The sequence below is a fragment of the Nothobranchius furzeri genome, chromosome 5, assembly GCF_043380555.1.
Source record: "Nothobranchius furzeri strain GRZ-AD chromosome 5, NfurGRZ-RIMD1, whole genome shotgun sequence".
NCBI classification, from domain to species: domain Eukaryota; kingdom Metazoa; phylum Chordata; class Actinopteri; order Cyprinodontiformes; family Nothobranchiidae; genus Nothobranchius; species Nothobranchius furzeri.
The window spans coordinates 6,374,336-6,386,765 of record NC_091745.1 but is presented as its reverse complement, the minus strand read 5'-3'; the positions used below and the strand labels follow the sequence as shown (position 1 = coordinate 6,386,765).

Sequence of the window (12,430 nt, the reverse complement as noted above, 5' to 3'; positions counted from 1 at the left end):
TGCATCCACCATGGCTCTCACCCTGTTTGTGACCTCTTAACTCTCAACCCCAAACAGTGTGTGACGAGTCTCGGGGTAAAGCTGGATGCTGAACTCACAATGGCCCCACAGATAAACTCCGTTGTGAGGTCTTGCTTTTATCAGCTTCACCGCCTGACTCGCCTCAGACAAATCCTGAAACGGAGGCATTTGGAGTCAGTCATCCATGCCTTCATTACCTCTCGCCTGGACTATGCAAACACCCTCCTAGTTGGTGTTCTGGTCTCTTCCCTGAATCGACTGCAGGTCGTCCAGAACGCTGCTGCCAGGTTCTTGACAAATACACACCGACGTAGCCATATTACCCCTGTCCTGGCACATCTTCACCGGCTCCCTGTCATTTCCAGAGTACAGTTTAAGTTATTGACTTTTGTATTTAAATTACTCAACGACCTGGCACCTCCCTATCTCTCTGACCTGTTCACTCCATATGTACCCACGCGCACGTTGAGGTCGGCTGACCTTTTGCTGCTGTGAACACCGCGGATGCGATACAAATCGCGGGGTGAACGAGCATTTGTGCATGCTGCCCCAAAGCTGTGGAACTCGTTTCCCATTGGAGTTCGGCAGGCTCCGTCACTGGTGGTTTTTAAATCTCGTTTAAAGACCCACTTTTACGATTTGGCTTTTAGACAGTGACTCGTTTTAGTGCTTTATTGTGTCATTGTTGTAATGTGTTCTTAGTACTCATCATGTTTTATCTGCTTTTGACTGGTATTGTTATCTTCTGTTTTAGTTTCTTAGAATGGTCGCGTTTTGTTTTAGCCTGTGCAGCACTTTGGGCAGCTCCCATGCTGCATTTTAAACGTGCTATATAAATAAACTATGGTATGGTATGGTATGGTATGGTATGGTATGGTATGGTATGGTGTGGTGTGGTGTGGTGTGGTGTGGTGTGGTGTGGTGTGGTATGGTATGGTATGGTATGGTATGGTATGGTATGGTATGGTATAGCATAAAAAAATATAGACACGCTATAAATCATAAAAGCATAGAACTAAGCCTCACAAAATTCAAATCAATAAAATCAACACAATTAATAAAAAGCCAGAGTAAACAGATGTGCTTTTAGCTGCTTTTTAACGATATTGGCCAGAGGCTAAATTCCCTTGAAGGGCATGTGTAAAGAAGTATTAAAACATGTGTAAAGAAGTAGAAAAACCTCAGATGAGGTTTTTGGATTTTCACGGCTGGAATTTTAAGAAAATCTGATGTTTTTGACTAGCGCGTGTAGCGTTAAGGATTGACTGCATATTTATTAAATGATCAATAAGATGTCACGTTCTATATGAATATGAAATATCAATCTGATTGGTCTTTGAATGTTTAATCAAAGACTTTAGGTTGACTATTCAGGCAACACACACTTCACATCAATCCAGACAGAGTCAAGAATTTTGTTTATAAAAATTATTTTAATTTTTTTTTTCCTAAACTAAACGATTATACACGACAAAGTTGTACAGATAACAGATGATGGATGGAATGGTGGAATGTGAGCTAGATGTTATAGCAAAACCTTATAAGTATCTGAGAGAGATTGTGGAGTCTGGGTGGTAAAATAAATTTGGCTGTATGGTTTGATAAGCTAGAGATTTGTTTATAAAACCATCCGACACAATCGTGCAGAGTTTACGCACCCTATGTGTGACGGTTGCCCATCGGCGGTCTGGACGAAAGTGGCCCGAGTGATGAGGTGATGAGGAACCCAAAGAGGCGCATTTCCCTTTGAATTCAGATTTATAGTCCAGCCATGAAGTGCAACCAGGGTCTGCAGGTTAGAATGTCTGTCTGGGGTGTTGAGTGGCTCTTAAAAGAGCCGTTGTGTCTGAAATCAATCGCAAATGTTGCAGAGAGGCTTTGACCTTGGGGTCAAAAGAGAGGATGGTCTCAAAATGCTTGTTCACCCAATTGGCCTCATCAAGTGAATGGCGAAGACTGGGGAATCAGGAAGTGATTCCTGTATTTATCAAATGTTGTTTACAAATTTGACAAATCAGAATTTGACACATTTAAAAAGGCGTTAACAAATACCTCATAAAGTCACTCCTTCACTCAGATACTTGGAGAGGTTAACTCTTAGTGTGAACTGGATGTGTTATTACACATGTATGTGAAGTGAATGTTAAAACATTAATTAAATAATTACTACGAGGTGTGATTCACACTGTGTGAATATACTGAAATTAAATTGTTAAATCAACAAACACTGATCTGGTGCAGTTTAAGATCTGAAATGAATCATTGCAGGAAAATTATTAATTTTCATTTAACACAGATTATTCAAACACTTTGGGATTTAAACATCTTGTTCATTCAACACATTTGATTATATCAACCTATAAAATTGTAAAGTCATTTATGATTCAAGGAAGATGAACTTTGTTCAGAGTGAAATTGCGGAAAGTCTCGTCTTCTGCGTGGGCCTTGTCTTCCAGCACTTATTATGGCTCACTTTTTTGGTTGCAAGGTTGCAGTTCCTTGCTTTTCTTTTTTGGAGGCCAGACAGCCTCTACTAGTCGGTCAGATTTGTTTTTTTTTTCTGAGATACGGTGTCGGTACAGGATCTGATCGGGTGCAGGATCGGCTCTGGGTCCTTCGACTGCCGATGACGTCAAAGTAGTTGATTGGCTGAACATGAAGCTTACGGAAGTTACGTTATCACGTTATGATTTTGATTGGTCAGAACAAATTTGCAGTCGTAGTCTTAGCGGTTGTAGTCCTGTAGTCCAAAAATCAACACTTTTTGGAGAAAATATGTTTGCATTTCTAAAGGAAATGTAAAATATAAGCAAATGATAAACAGTGACCCTCAAAAGCTCTTGATGCTGATGAAATGAGGCAAAATAAAATATAAGAACTTTACTGAAAGACACCAAGCAATATTTTGAGACAAAGAATGTATTTAGTTAACAACTAAGGAAATATACAGACGAACTCCACATTAATACAAACAGATATGGCTTCACATATAAGAACTGTTCTATTTTTTGTCAGTCCGATGTTGGTTTTATGCAGTTTCACATTATTTACAAAACAAAGATAATATGGTGTTTTATTAACAAATTACTATTATAAAGAAAACATTTAGGTGTTAACAAACAAGAATTCATTTTAAAAAACTGCTGATGTCTTTCCAAAACGTATGTGTGAAAGCCGAGTAGATTTGCAGTCATGTGACCTCATCGGCAGTCGAAGGAGCCTGAGCCAATCCTGCAACCGAGTAGATCCTGTACCGACAACGGCGATGAGAACGGATATTGAATTACCGGAGTAGTTCAACCGAACTCCGACCCCGCTAGCCGGATGTCACTACCGGAGGTGCAGACATGTTTTGGACCTCATGACTGAGAAGACCCGCGACCTGATCTGGACACAGGGGAGGACTCTGTTCATCTTCAGAAGCAAAATCGGTACAATTTACACCGTTGTCGTCGTCTTCCTCCACTTATCCGGGTCCGGGTCGCGGGGGCAGCATCCCAATTAGGGAGCTCCAGACTGTCCTCTCCCCGGCCTTCTCCACCAGCTCCTCCGGCAGAACCCCAAGGCGTTCCCGGACCAGATTGGAGATGTAATCTCTCCAACGTGTCCTGGGTCGACCCTGGGGCCTCCTGCCGGCAGGACATGCCCGAAACACCTCCCCGGGGAGGCGTCCAGGAGGCATCCTGACCAGATGCCCAAACCAACTCAACTGGCTTCTTTCGATCCGGAGGAGCAGCGGTTCTACTCCGAGTCCCTCCCGAATGTTCGAGCTCCTCATCCTATCTCTAAGGCTGAGCGCGGCCACCCTACAAAGGAAACTCATTTCGGCCGCTTGTATCCGCAATCTCGTTCTTTCGGTCATTACCCAAAACTCATGACCATAGGTGAGGATTGGGACGTAGATCGACCGGTGAATCGAGAGCCTGGCTTTCTGGCTCAGCTCCCTCTTCACCACGACAGATCGGCTCAGTGTCCGCATCACTGCAGACGCTGAATCAATCCGCCTGTCGATCTCCCGATCCCGCCTACCCTCACTCTTGAACAAGACCCCGAGATACTTAAACTCCTCCACTTGAGGTAGGACCTCTCCCCCTTCAGGTCACCCTTCTTAAAGATGGGGACCACCACCCTGGTCTGCCACTCCACAGGAACTGCCCCTGGTGTTGCAGAGACGCGTCAACCATGACAGCCCTACAACATCCATAGCCTTGAGATACCCAGGACGAACCTCATCCGCCCCCGGGGCTCCGCCGCTGTGTAGTTGTTTGACTACCTCAGCAACTTCTGCCCCCGAGATTGGACAGTCCATCCCCAGGTCTCCCAGCTCTGGTTCCTCCTCGGAATGTGCATAGGTGGGATTGAGGAGCTCCTCAAAGTATTCCTTCCACCGTCCGACTATAGCCCCAGTTGACGTCAGCAGCTCCCCATCTGCACTGTAAACAGTGTGAGCGAGTTGCTGCCTTCCTCTCCTGAGGCACCGGACAGTTTGCCAGAACCTCTTTGGAGCCGATCGATAGTCTTTCTCCATGGCCTCACCAAACTCCTCCCACGCCCGAGATTTTGCCTCGGCAACTGCCACTGCTGCACCCCGCTTGGCTATCCGGTACCTGTCTGCTGCCTCCAGAGACCCACAGACCAGCCACGCACTGTAGGCCTCCTTCTTCAGCCTGACGGCTCCCCGAACCTCTGGTGTCCACCAGCGGGTACGGGAGTTGCCACCATGACTGGCACCGGCCACCTTGCGACCACAGCTAGCAACAGCCGCCTCAACAATCGCAGAGTGGAACAAGGCCCACTCGGAGTCAATGTCCCCCACTGCTCTTGGGACGCGGTCAAAGCTCTGCCGGAGGTGGGAGTTGAAGACTGTCTTAACAGGTTCTTCTGCCAGACGTTCCCAGCAGACCCTCACTATGCGTTTGGGTCTGCCAGGTCTATGCGGCATCTTCCCCTGCCATCTGATCCAACTCACCACCAGGTGGTGATCAGTTGACAGCTCCGCTCCTCTCTTCACTCGGGTGTCCAAAACATACGGCCACAGGTCAGATGATACGACTACAAAATCTATCATCGACCTGCGACCTAGGCTGCCCTGGTACCAAGTATACCGATGGGCATCCTTATGTTCGAACATGGTGTTCGTTATGGCCAAACTGCGGCTTGCACAGAAGTCCAATAACAAAACACCGCTTGAGTTCAGATTAGGTGGGCCGTTCCTCCCAATCACATCCCTCCAGGTCATGCTGTCATTGCCCACGTGAGCATTCCCCCAGCAGGACAATGGAGTCCCCTGATGGAGCACTATCTAGCACTCGTCCAAGGGACTCCAGAAAGGGTGGGTGCTCTGAACTGATATTTGGCCCATAAGCACAAACAACAGTCAGGACCCGTTCCCCGACCCGAAGGCGCAGGGAAGCTACCCTCTCGTCCCCCGGGGTAAACCCCAACACACAGGCAGAGAGTCTTGGGGCTAACAAAAAGCCAACCCCGGCCCTCCGCCTCTCACCCAGAGCAACTCCAGCAAAGGAGAGTGTCCAACCCCTCTCAAGGACTTGGGTTCCAGAGCCAATGGTATGTGTCGAGGTGAGTCCGACTATATCTAGCCGGTACCGCTCAACCTCTGCCACAAGCTCCTGCTCCTTCCCCGCCAGAGAGGTGACGTTCCATGTCCCATAAACCAGTTTTCTTGTACGGGAATCAGACCGCCAAGGCTCCCGCCTTGGTCTGCCACCCGATCCACATTGCACCGGACCCTTCATGACAAAATTCCTTAACACAATTTACTTTTGTTAAATATTTCATTTCTGTGCTCGTAGCTCTTCCACCAGGAGCTCTGAGCTGATAAGTTCTCAGCTGTCCCAATATAATTCAGTTATCTACAGATAAATTAAATAATGTGCTGACAATTTTACTGCTGCGAGTATATGTTGATCACTCCGGAAAATCTTTAACCAATAGCTTACCAGAATAAATCTTCCTGCTGCTGGAGTAACTCATTAGTTTGACTCGTTGTTTGCACTAATCCAGGATGGCACAGAGGTTCCACCAATCCACGGAGGATTTATTGTTGAAATATGGGGATCATCTTTTGGATTATATCACATGACTTGTTTTTTTCCTTATCGGAGCTAACACTGTTAGCAGTGTTGCTGCAGTCATGCTAACGGGACTCATCTAGAGTCCAGAAGTACCGGTGCGGTTCCAGATGGATTTAGGTTATTATTTTAGATGAAACCTATGTTATTCAAAAATTTGTGTAGGACACGGACGTGGCAAAGACCTTTTACTGCAGCTGTAAACGCAATTTTCTGTGATAATTAAGAGCACAAAAATAAACAAAACGGTTATTCACAATACTAGCAACAGCAGCTACCGCGTTCTACGTGTTGGAGTGAGTTTAAACTGAATTTCCACCATTTTAATGCTGAATCTGGCCAATGCCAATAAAAGGCTCAACAGTGGTTAAAGAGCACAGGGTCTGGGGTAAAGCATTTCAAAGTGAGGAGGCCACTGCCTGAAAGGCCTGATCACATCTGGTCTTAAACCAAGTTTGGGACACTACTAGTAGCCGCTGGTCTGAGAATCTAAGAGATTCAACGTAGTTGTGAACTGTCAGTAGATCAGTGATATAGCCAGGCGCTTGACCATGTAACGCTCTAAAAGTAAGGACCAGGATTTCGAACTGGATCCTATGGAGCACCGGTACTCAATAGGCGCCTCAATAGCTCCCCCTGCAGAACCACAAGCCCCCCCCCCCCCCACACACACACACACACACACACACACCCCACCCCCACCCTCCCATCTGATGATGCAGCAGCAGCAGCACCCCTCCCCCACCACAGGTCCAGACCTCACGCTTCCAGGTCGTTTTGTTGAGTGGCCCTCGTAGTCTGGCAGCAGAGTTTTGCACCAGACAAGAATGCAATGTGGTCTTAGCCATTCAGTAAATGCTTGATTTATCATTTATCTGGGAACCAGAACATTTTTGGTAAATGGTCTTGGTGTACCAACACAATCGAACATAAAAATCCCAAACAGCATTGGCGTATCGCTGGTCACTTAATTTGGTGATGGTCAGAACCCAATATGGAACGAGTACTCAGCCAAATATGGCTTTTACCAGCTGGTAACTGCTGCTTGCCAGCTGCCCGTGGGCTCAGGGTGACTTTCGTTCAGCCGCCACAAAGACTTAAGATTCTTGAGATAATGAAATCCAGGATAAAGAGCAATAGGGGGGTGGAGGAAGTGATGAATGTCAGCAGGTAGGCAGCCAGATGGGCCATAGGGACCCCCAGCTGATCCCTGTGGAGGCACAAGCAGCCAAGTTCAGCAGTGAGCCACCCAGCCCCGTGTCAGCACTTTGGGGAGAAGCTGAGAAAAGTGCTGAGGCAGCAAGCACATGGGGAGATGAGGTGAAGTGGTGAAAAATTAACTAGCCTGATGAAAGTTTAAGTGTGCATGTTAAGCAGGAAAGAGTGGAGAGAATGGCAGAAGGTGACCGTGTGGGGCACTTTCTCATAGTTTTTCCCGCAAGACTCAAATGACGGTTCGTGTCTCAAACTTGATCATGACACTGATTTCACCTGACACCTCAGGATGCGGTGCAGTCACCTTCTGACCCTAGTTTGACCTCTACCGTAACGTCAAACCCCACTTCCAGTTACTGCTTCTGGATAATTGGCTGTGACGGTGCTGTTTTGTTTCAAGGACACCGGCTGCATTCCTCTGCACTGCAGTCTGGCTGAGAAACACTCCAGAGCCTTAAAGCAATTCTCGTTGACTGTTTTTCACACAAAGTTCCATTCAAAGCAACCCGTTACCTCTGTGGTTGGTGGGGAAATGTTCAGAACAAGACTCTAACGGAGTGATTACATAAGGCCGGGTAACTGTCTTGCTGTGGGGATACACACTCACTAGACAGTGTTGATGGAGTCTTTCACAAGCCTGGTGGGGTGTTGATTAGGATTTGCTCACCTGCAAGGACCAGATGCTGAAACAAACCCAAATGTGCTTTTGTGTTTTTGATTGTCACTGCCTGTTGCTTTGTTGTCTCTCGTCTGTGTGAAACCACGTCACATCTCTCACTGCTTTCACCTATTTCTGTCCTACCTTTGCATCACTTATGTCTTCTGTTGACTCCCAGGTGCGGTGCGAGCCTCCAGCATCTTCCCCATCCTCAGTGTCATCCTACTTTTTATGGGAGGCTTGTGTATAGCTGCCAGTGAGTTCTACAAGTCACGCCACAACATCATCCTCAGTGCAGGGATCTTCTTTGTGTCTGCAGGTGAGGCTAAGAGCAATTAAACAAGACACACCATCTGTTTGTAATGGTTGAGGTTAACGTGACAATGTTGTTGATTTATCTGGTAGCTGAATGTAACAATTCTCCAAAAAAAATAATAAAACTGCTCCAACCTGGATTTTTTTAATTTGCATCTCAACTTTTTCTGCTTAAATTTCTTCAGAAATTAATTCTATCCATTTCTGCAGCTATAAAACAACTTTTTTGTATTCTAGTATTTTCTCTTGATTTAGTTGCTGGGCTAAAAGTTGCCCTTTGGGATTTATCTCTAAAAATATGTTGTCCCTGACACAGATTCTCTCCATCTTTCAATGCATGTAAAATTTTTTATTGTCTGTGATTGAACAAAGCAATTATATCATACATGCTGGAGGATAATAAGCTCCTGTGGTTAAAACATGCAGCTATCCTATTTCTTGTTGCAAGTTTGAAGATTAAGGCTAGTGTTGGCTGGGGAGTTGATGAATTGATGCCTTTGGAACAGAATGCCAATCAGAGCTCAGAATGTACGATATATTAAGCCAGGCATACACTGTGCGACTTTTTTACCCGTAGCTTTCAGCTCCAGCTCCAACTTGCAGAGCAAATCTCACGAGTCATGTTCTCACATTATACGACCCAGTTCTCAGATTCAGCCTGACTGCTCGCGCTGTACATCTGGTAGCAACACGTCGGACCTTCAAGTCTAAAAACTCAGAAGACACGGAGGCTGTTGTGTTTTCATTTATGTCTGTTGTCCTTCGGGCTTGCCGTAGGAGGACACACAGGGGTTTATGGGAGTTGGAGGAGGAAGACAAAAGAAAGAAAGAACAATGTTTTGGGATCAGTTTAATTTGATCTAAACACGGCAGACACACTTTCTTGACAATCTTTGTCGTTATGTGTGGAGAAACGTGTAAAAACATGAAGAAACGACATGCGTTGATATGAAAATGGCTGGCGAACCGTGTTGACACACGCGCTGTGTGTGCGGTTCTGGTTTGGGCCGCGGCTCTGCTTCAACAGTGTCATAACATGTTTGATATACGTGCGACCACACGATTGCTGATGGGGAGCTGGTCGTGAGGTGTTAATCGTTCTCGTTACCCTTTGTATACTACCCGATGTACAACAGAAGCTCACCCCAACCTCAAAGATTCTCACACGAGAGGAAAAGCGGCTCAAATCAGTCAAAAAATTGCACAGTGTACACCTGGCTGTGATGAACTGAGCTCAATTTAACTGATATGTTGAATCTTCTCTCCTTGTTTTTATTCCTTCATCTTCCCATGGATCCTTACCCAAACTTACCCTGCTTCTCCTGTTCACTGCCCACCCTGCATCTTCCCACCCATTAGGTCTGAGCAACATTATCGGGATCATCGTGTACATATCAGCCAACGCGGGGGACCCTTCAAAAAGCGACTCAAAGAAAAATAGCTATTCATATGGCTGGTCCTTCTATTTTGGTGCCCTATCTTTCATCATGGCTGAGATGGTGGGCGTCTTGGCCGTGCACATGTTCATCGACCGCCATCGACAGCTGCGAATAGGGGCACGCGCAGCCGACTACCTCCAAGGCTCGGCCATAACGCGGATCCCCAGCTACCGCTATCGCTATAGGCGCCGTTCGCGGTCCTCTTCCCGATCCACAGACCCATCACATTCCCGCGACACCTCACCAGTGGGCCTCAAGGGCTTTAGTGCGCTTCCATCCACAGAGATCTCTATGTACACACTCCCCCGGGACACCCTCAAGTCGTCTGGAACGCCCACCGCCACCTACAACTCTGAGAGGGACCACAACTTCCTTCAAGTCCACAACTGTATCCAGAAGGACATGAAAGACTCGAGCCACACCAACACAGCGAACCGTCGCACCACGCCTGTATGAGAAAGTTTACACAGGCCTGTAAGCCAACCAGAGATCAGGAGACCCAGGAACCCCGTGTGCGCTGTACACTCCTGGAGAAGTTGGATTTCCATGGTTATAAGCATTTGTTTGTTTGTTTGTTTGTTTGTTTATTGTTCAGCTGCATGACTTTTTTCATAACCATCGCTGAGAAGGCGTTTCATCGAGTCTACTGTGTTCCTGGATTGAACGACAGAAAAGTGAGCATGGGTCAGGTTCTCCAGAGAAAGTGAGATCTGTCATTGTTGGGACAGGATTTGATTAGGAGGATCAGGGCTCTGAAGGGGGAGGGGCATTAATGAGACTCGGAATCAGTTCCATGATTTCATTGCCCTTTTGTTTGACAATTTTGCCCCACAACATTGGTTGGAGGAACAGGTCAAGCTCCCCTTTAGCCAACCCACCACTCTAAACCTTTTTGTTTTATTGACTCGTCTGTTTGTTTGTTTGTTTGTTTGTTTTTTGCATTAAAACTGTGAATTGTTACAGCTTGGGATTCAGTATGAAGTACCCCAATCTGTAATCTCTAACAAAGGTACTACATATATATATATATATATATATATATATATATATATATATATATATATATATAAACTTTTATAAATAAAATTATTACATTAATAAGACTTTACTAAAGCAAAAAAAGAACAAAACTCTACCAAGTGCTGCCGACAACGGGAGAAAAGACATTTCTGATCTCTAAATTTGAAGGTCAAGAACTAGCGTAGGTTCTTCAGGTAGCAGCATTACAGCAGCTGACAGTCAACAGTAGAGTAATATTTATTCTCTCAATAGAACCTTCTCGCCTTTTTCTAAGTCTCTGTTCTCTTTCTTTTTGAGGGGTGGAGTTGTAGAACCCCTCAACAGAACCCGGCAAAGACCCCAAACAGGATTCTGCCAAACAAAAAGAAAGAAGCAGAGTGGAAGAAAAAGAAGAGGATGCCAGACACAAAACTAAAAACAAGATAAATATCAAATAGAACAAGAAAAGCTAAATGACTCAGTTTCAGAAATTTAGTGCATGCTATAAAATTACAGCAGATCTGCTCTTGAGAGCTTAAGTTTTAAAGGTTAATAATTATAAGGGGAAAAGGCGCTAGTTTAAAGTATTAATGTCTTTGTGTTTTTTTTCCCTTTTCTTTTTTAGCAGAATTTTTCTCTTTGCATTTGTGAGCCAAACCAAACTATTTACATGGAACAAAACAGCTTTTTTAAATGGTTTGGTTGATTCATTCATAAATATATAAAACTATGTCTGTATGTGTTTTATTTTGTTTTTTAAAAACTCACACAGCCTTAGTCATCTCTTTTGTTTATTTTGATTTCTAATGTGTTGTTCAAATCGAAAATGAAATCTTAAAAGGTGCCAAAACCGAATGATCCTACACTTGGATGCATCAAGTCCTGATGAATAAAATACAAACCCAAGGGGGAACAAATCAGCATGTTTCTCTGCGTGTCTTTAACACACTTTACCCAACAACACCCCCTTATTTTTCAGGGTTTTGGTGCTAAGTCTGTCTGTTAAATCTTATTTATATCTGCAAAGATGTTCCAGATCATCATCAATGTAATAAAAGTGAATCCTAAATAATAAACATGGGTTTTTAAAAGAAAATAGGCTAGAAATTTGACATTTATTCTAATTGATCATTGGTTTTATAATGTTTGGGATGAGAAGGAAATTGTTTTTGACAATGAGACTTGGAGACTAGAGACTACGTGTACTAGGGTTAATTACTGAGTATGTGCAGCTGAGACAGTTACAAATTGGAGCAGATGTGAGTAGAACAGCAGCATGAGGGGACCTGATGCAAACACACTTATTACCACATATTCATCCTCAGTAAGGTCACACAGAGCTAGTGCCTATCTTCAGCAGCCATCGAGTGAGAGGTGGGGAACACCCTGGACAGGTCACCAGTCCATCACAGGACCACACAGAGACAAACATCTAGTCACACTCACTCGCACAATTTGTAGAGGCTCCTATAAAACAAGCATGATTTTGATCTGTGTGAGTAAATCAGATAACCCAGAGAAAATTCGATGGTGGCACCAGAGTTAAGTGTTCACCCCGTAATCGGAAGGTTGCAGGTTCGATCCCCAGTCACTCTGTCGTTGTGTCCTTGGGCAAGAAACTTAACCCACCTTGGCTGCTGGTAGTGTTCGGGGGGACTGGTGGTCAGTGTGCCCCAGGGCAGCTGTGGCTA

General features: G+C 45.1%; 1 protein-coding gene across 1 annotated transcript in view; it reads left to right on the top strand.

Moving 5' to 3' along the window:
- Window positions 1-10,334, top strand: part of cacng2a (calcium channel, voltage-dependent, gamma subunit 2a) — a 119,836-nt gene extending 109,502 nt beyond the window's left edge. The window contains exons 3-4 of the mRNA XM_015975895.3: window positions 8,165-8,305; window positions 9,661-10,334. Of these exons, the coding sequence (XP_015831381.1) occupies window positions 8,165-8,305; window positions 9,661-10,196 (677 nt within the window). The 3' untranslated portion in view covers window positions 10,197-10,334. The remainder of the gene's footprint in view (window positions 1-8,164; window positions 8,306-9,660) is intronic.
- The last annotated feature ends 2,096 nt before the right edge of the window (window positions 10,335-12,430 follow it).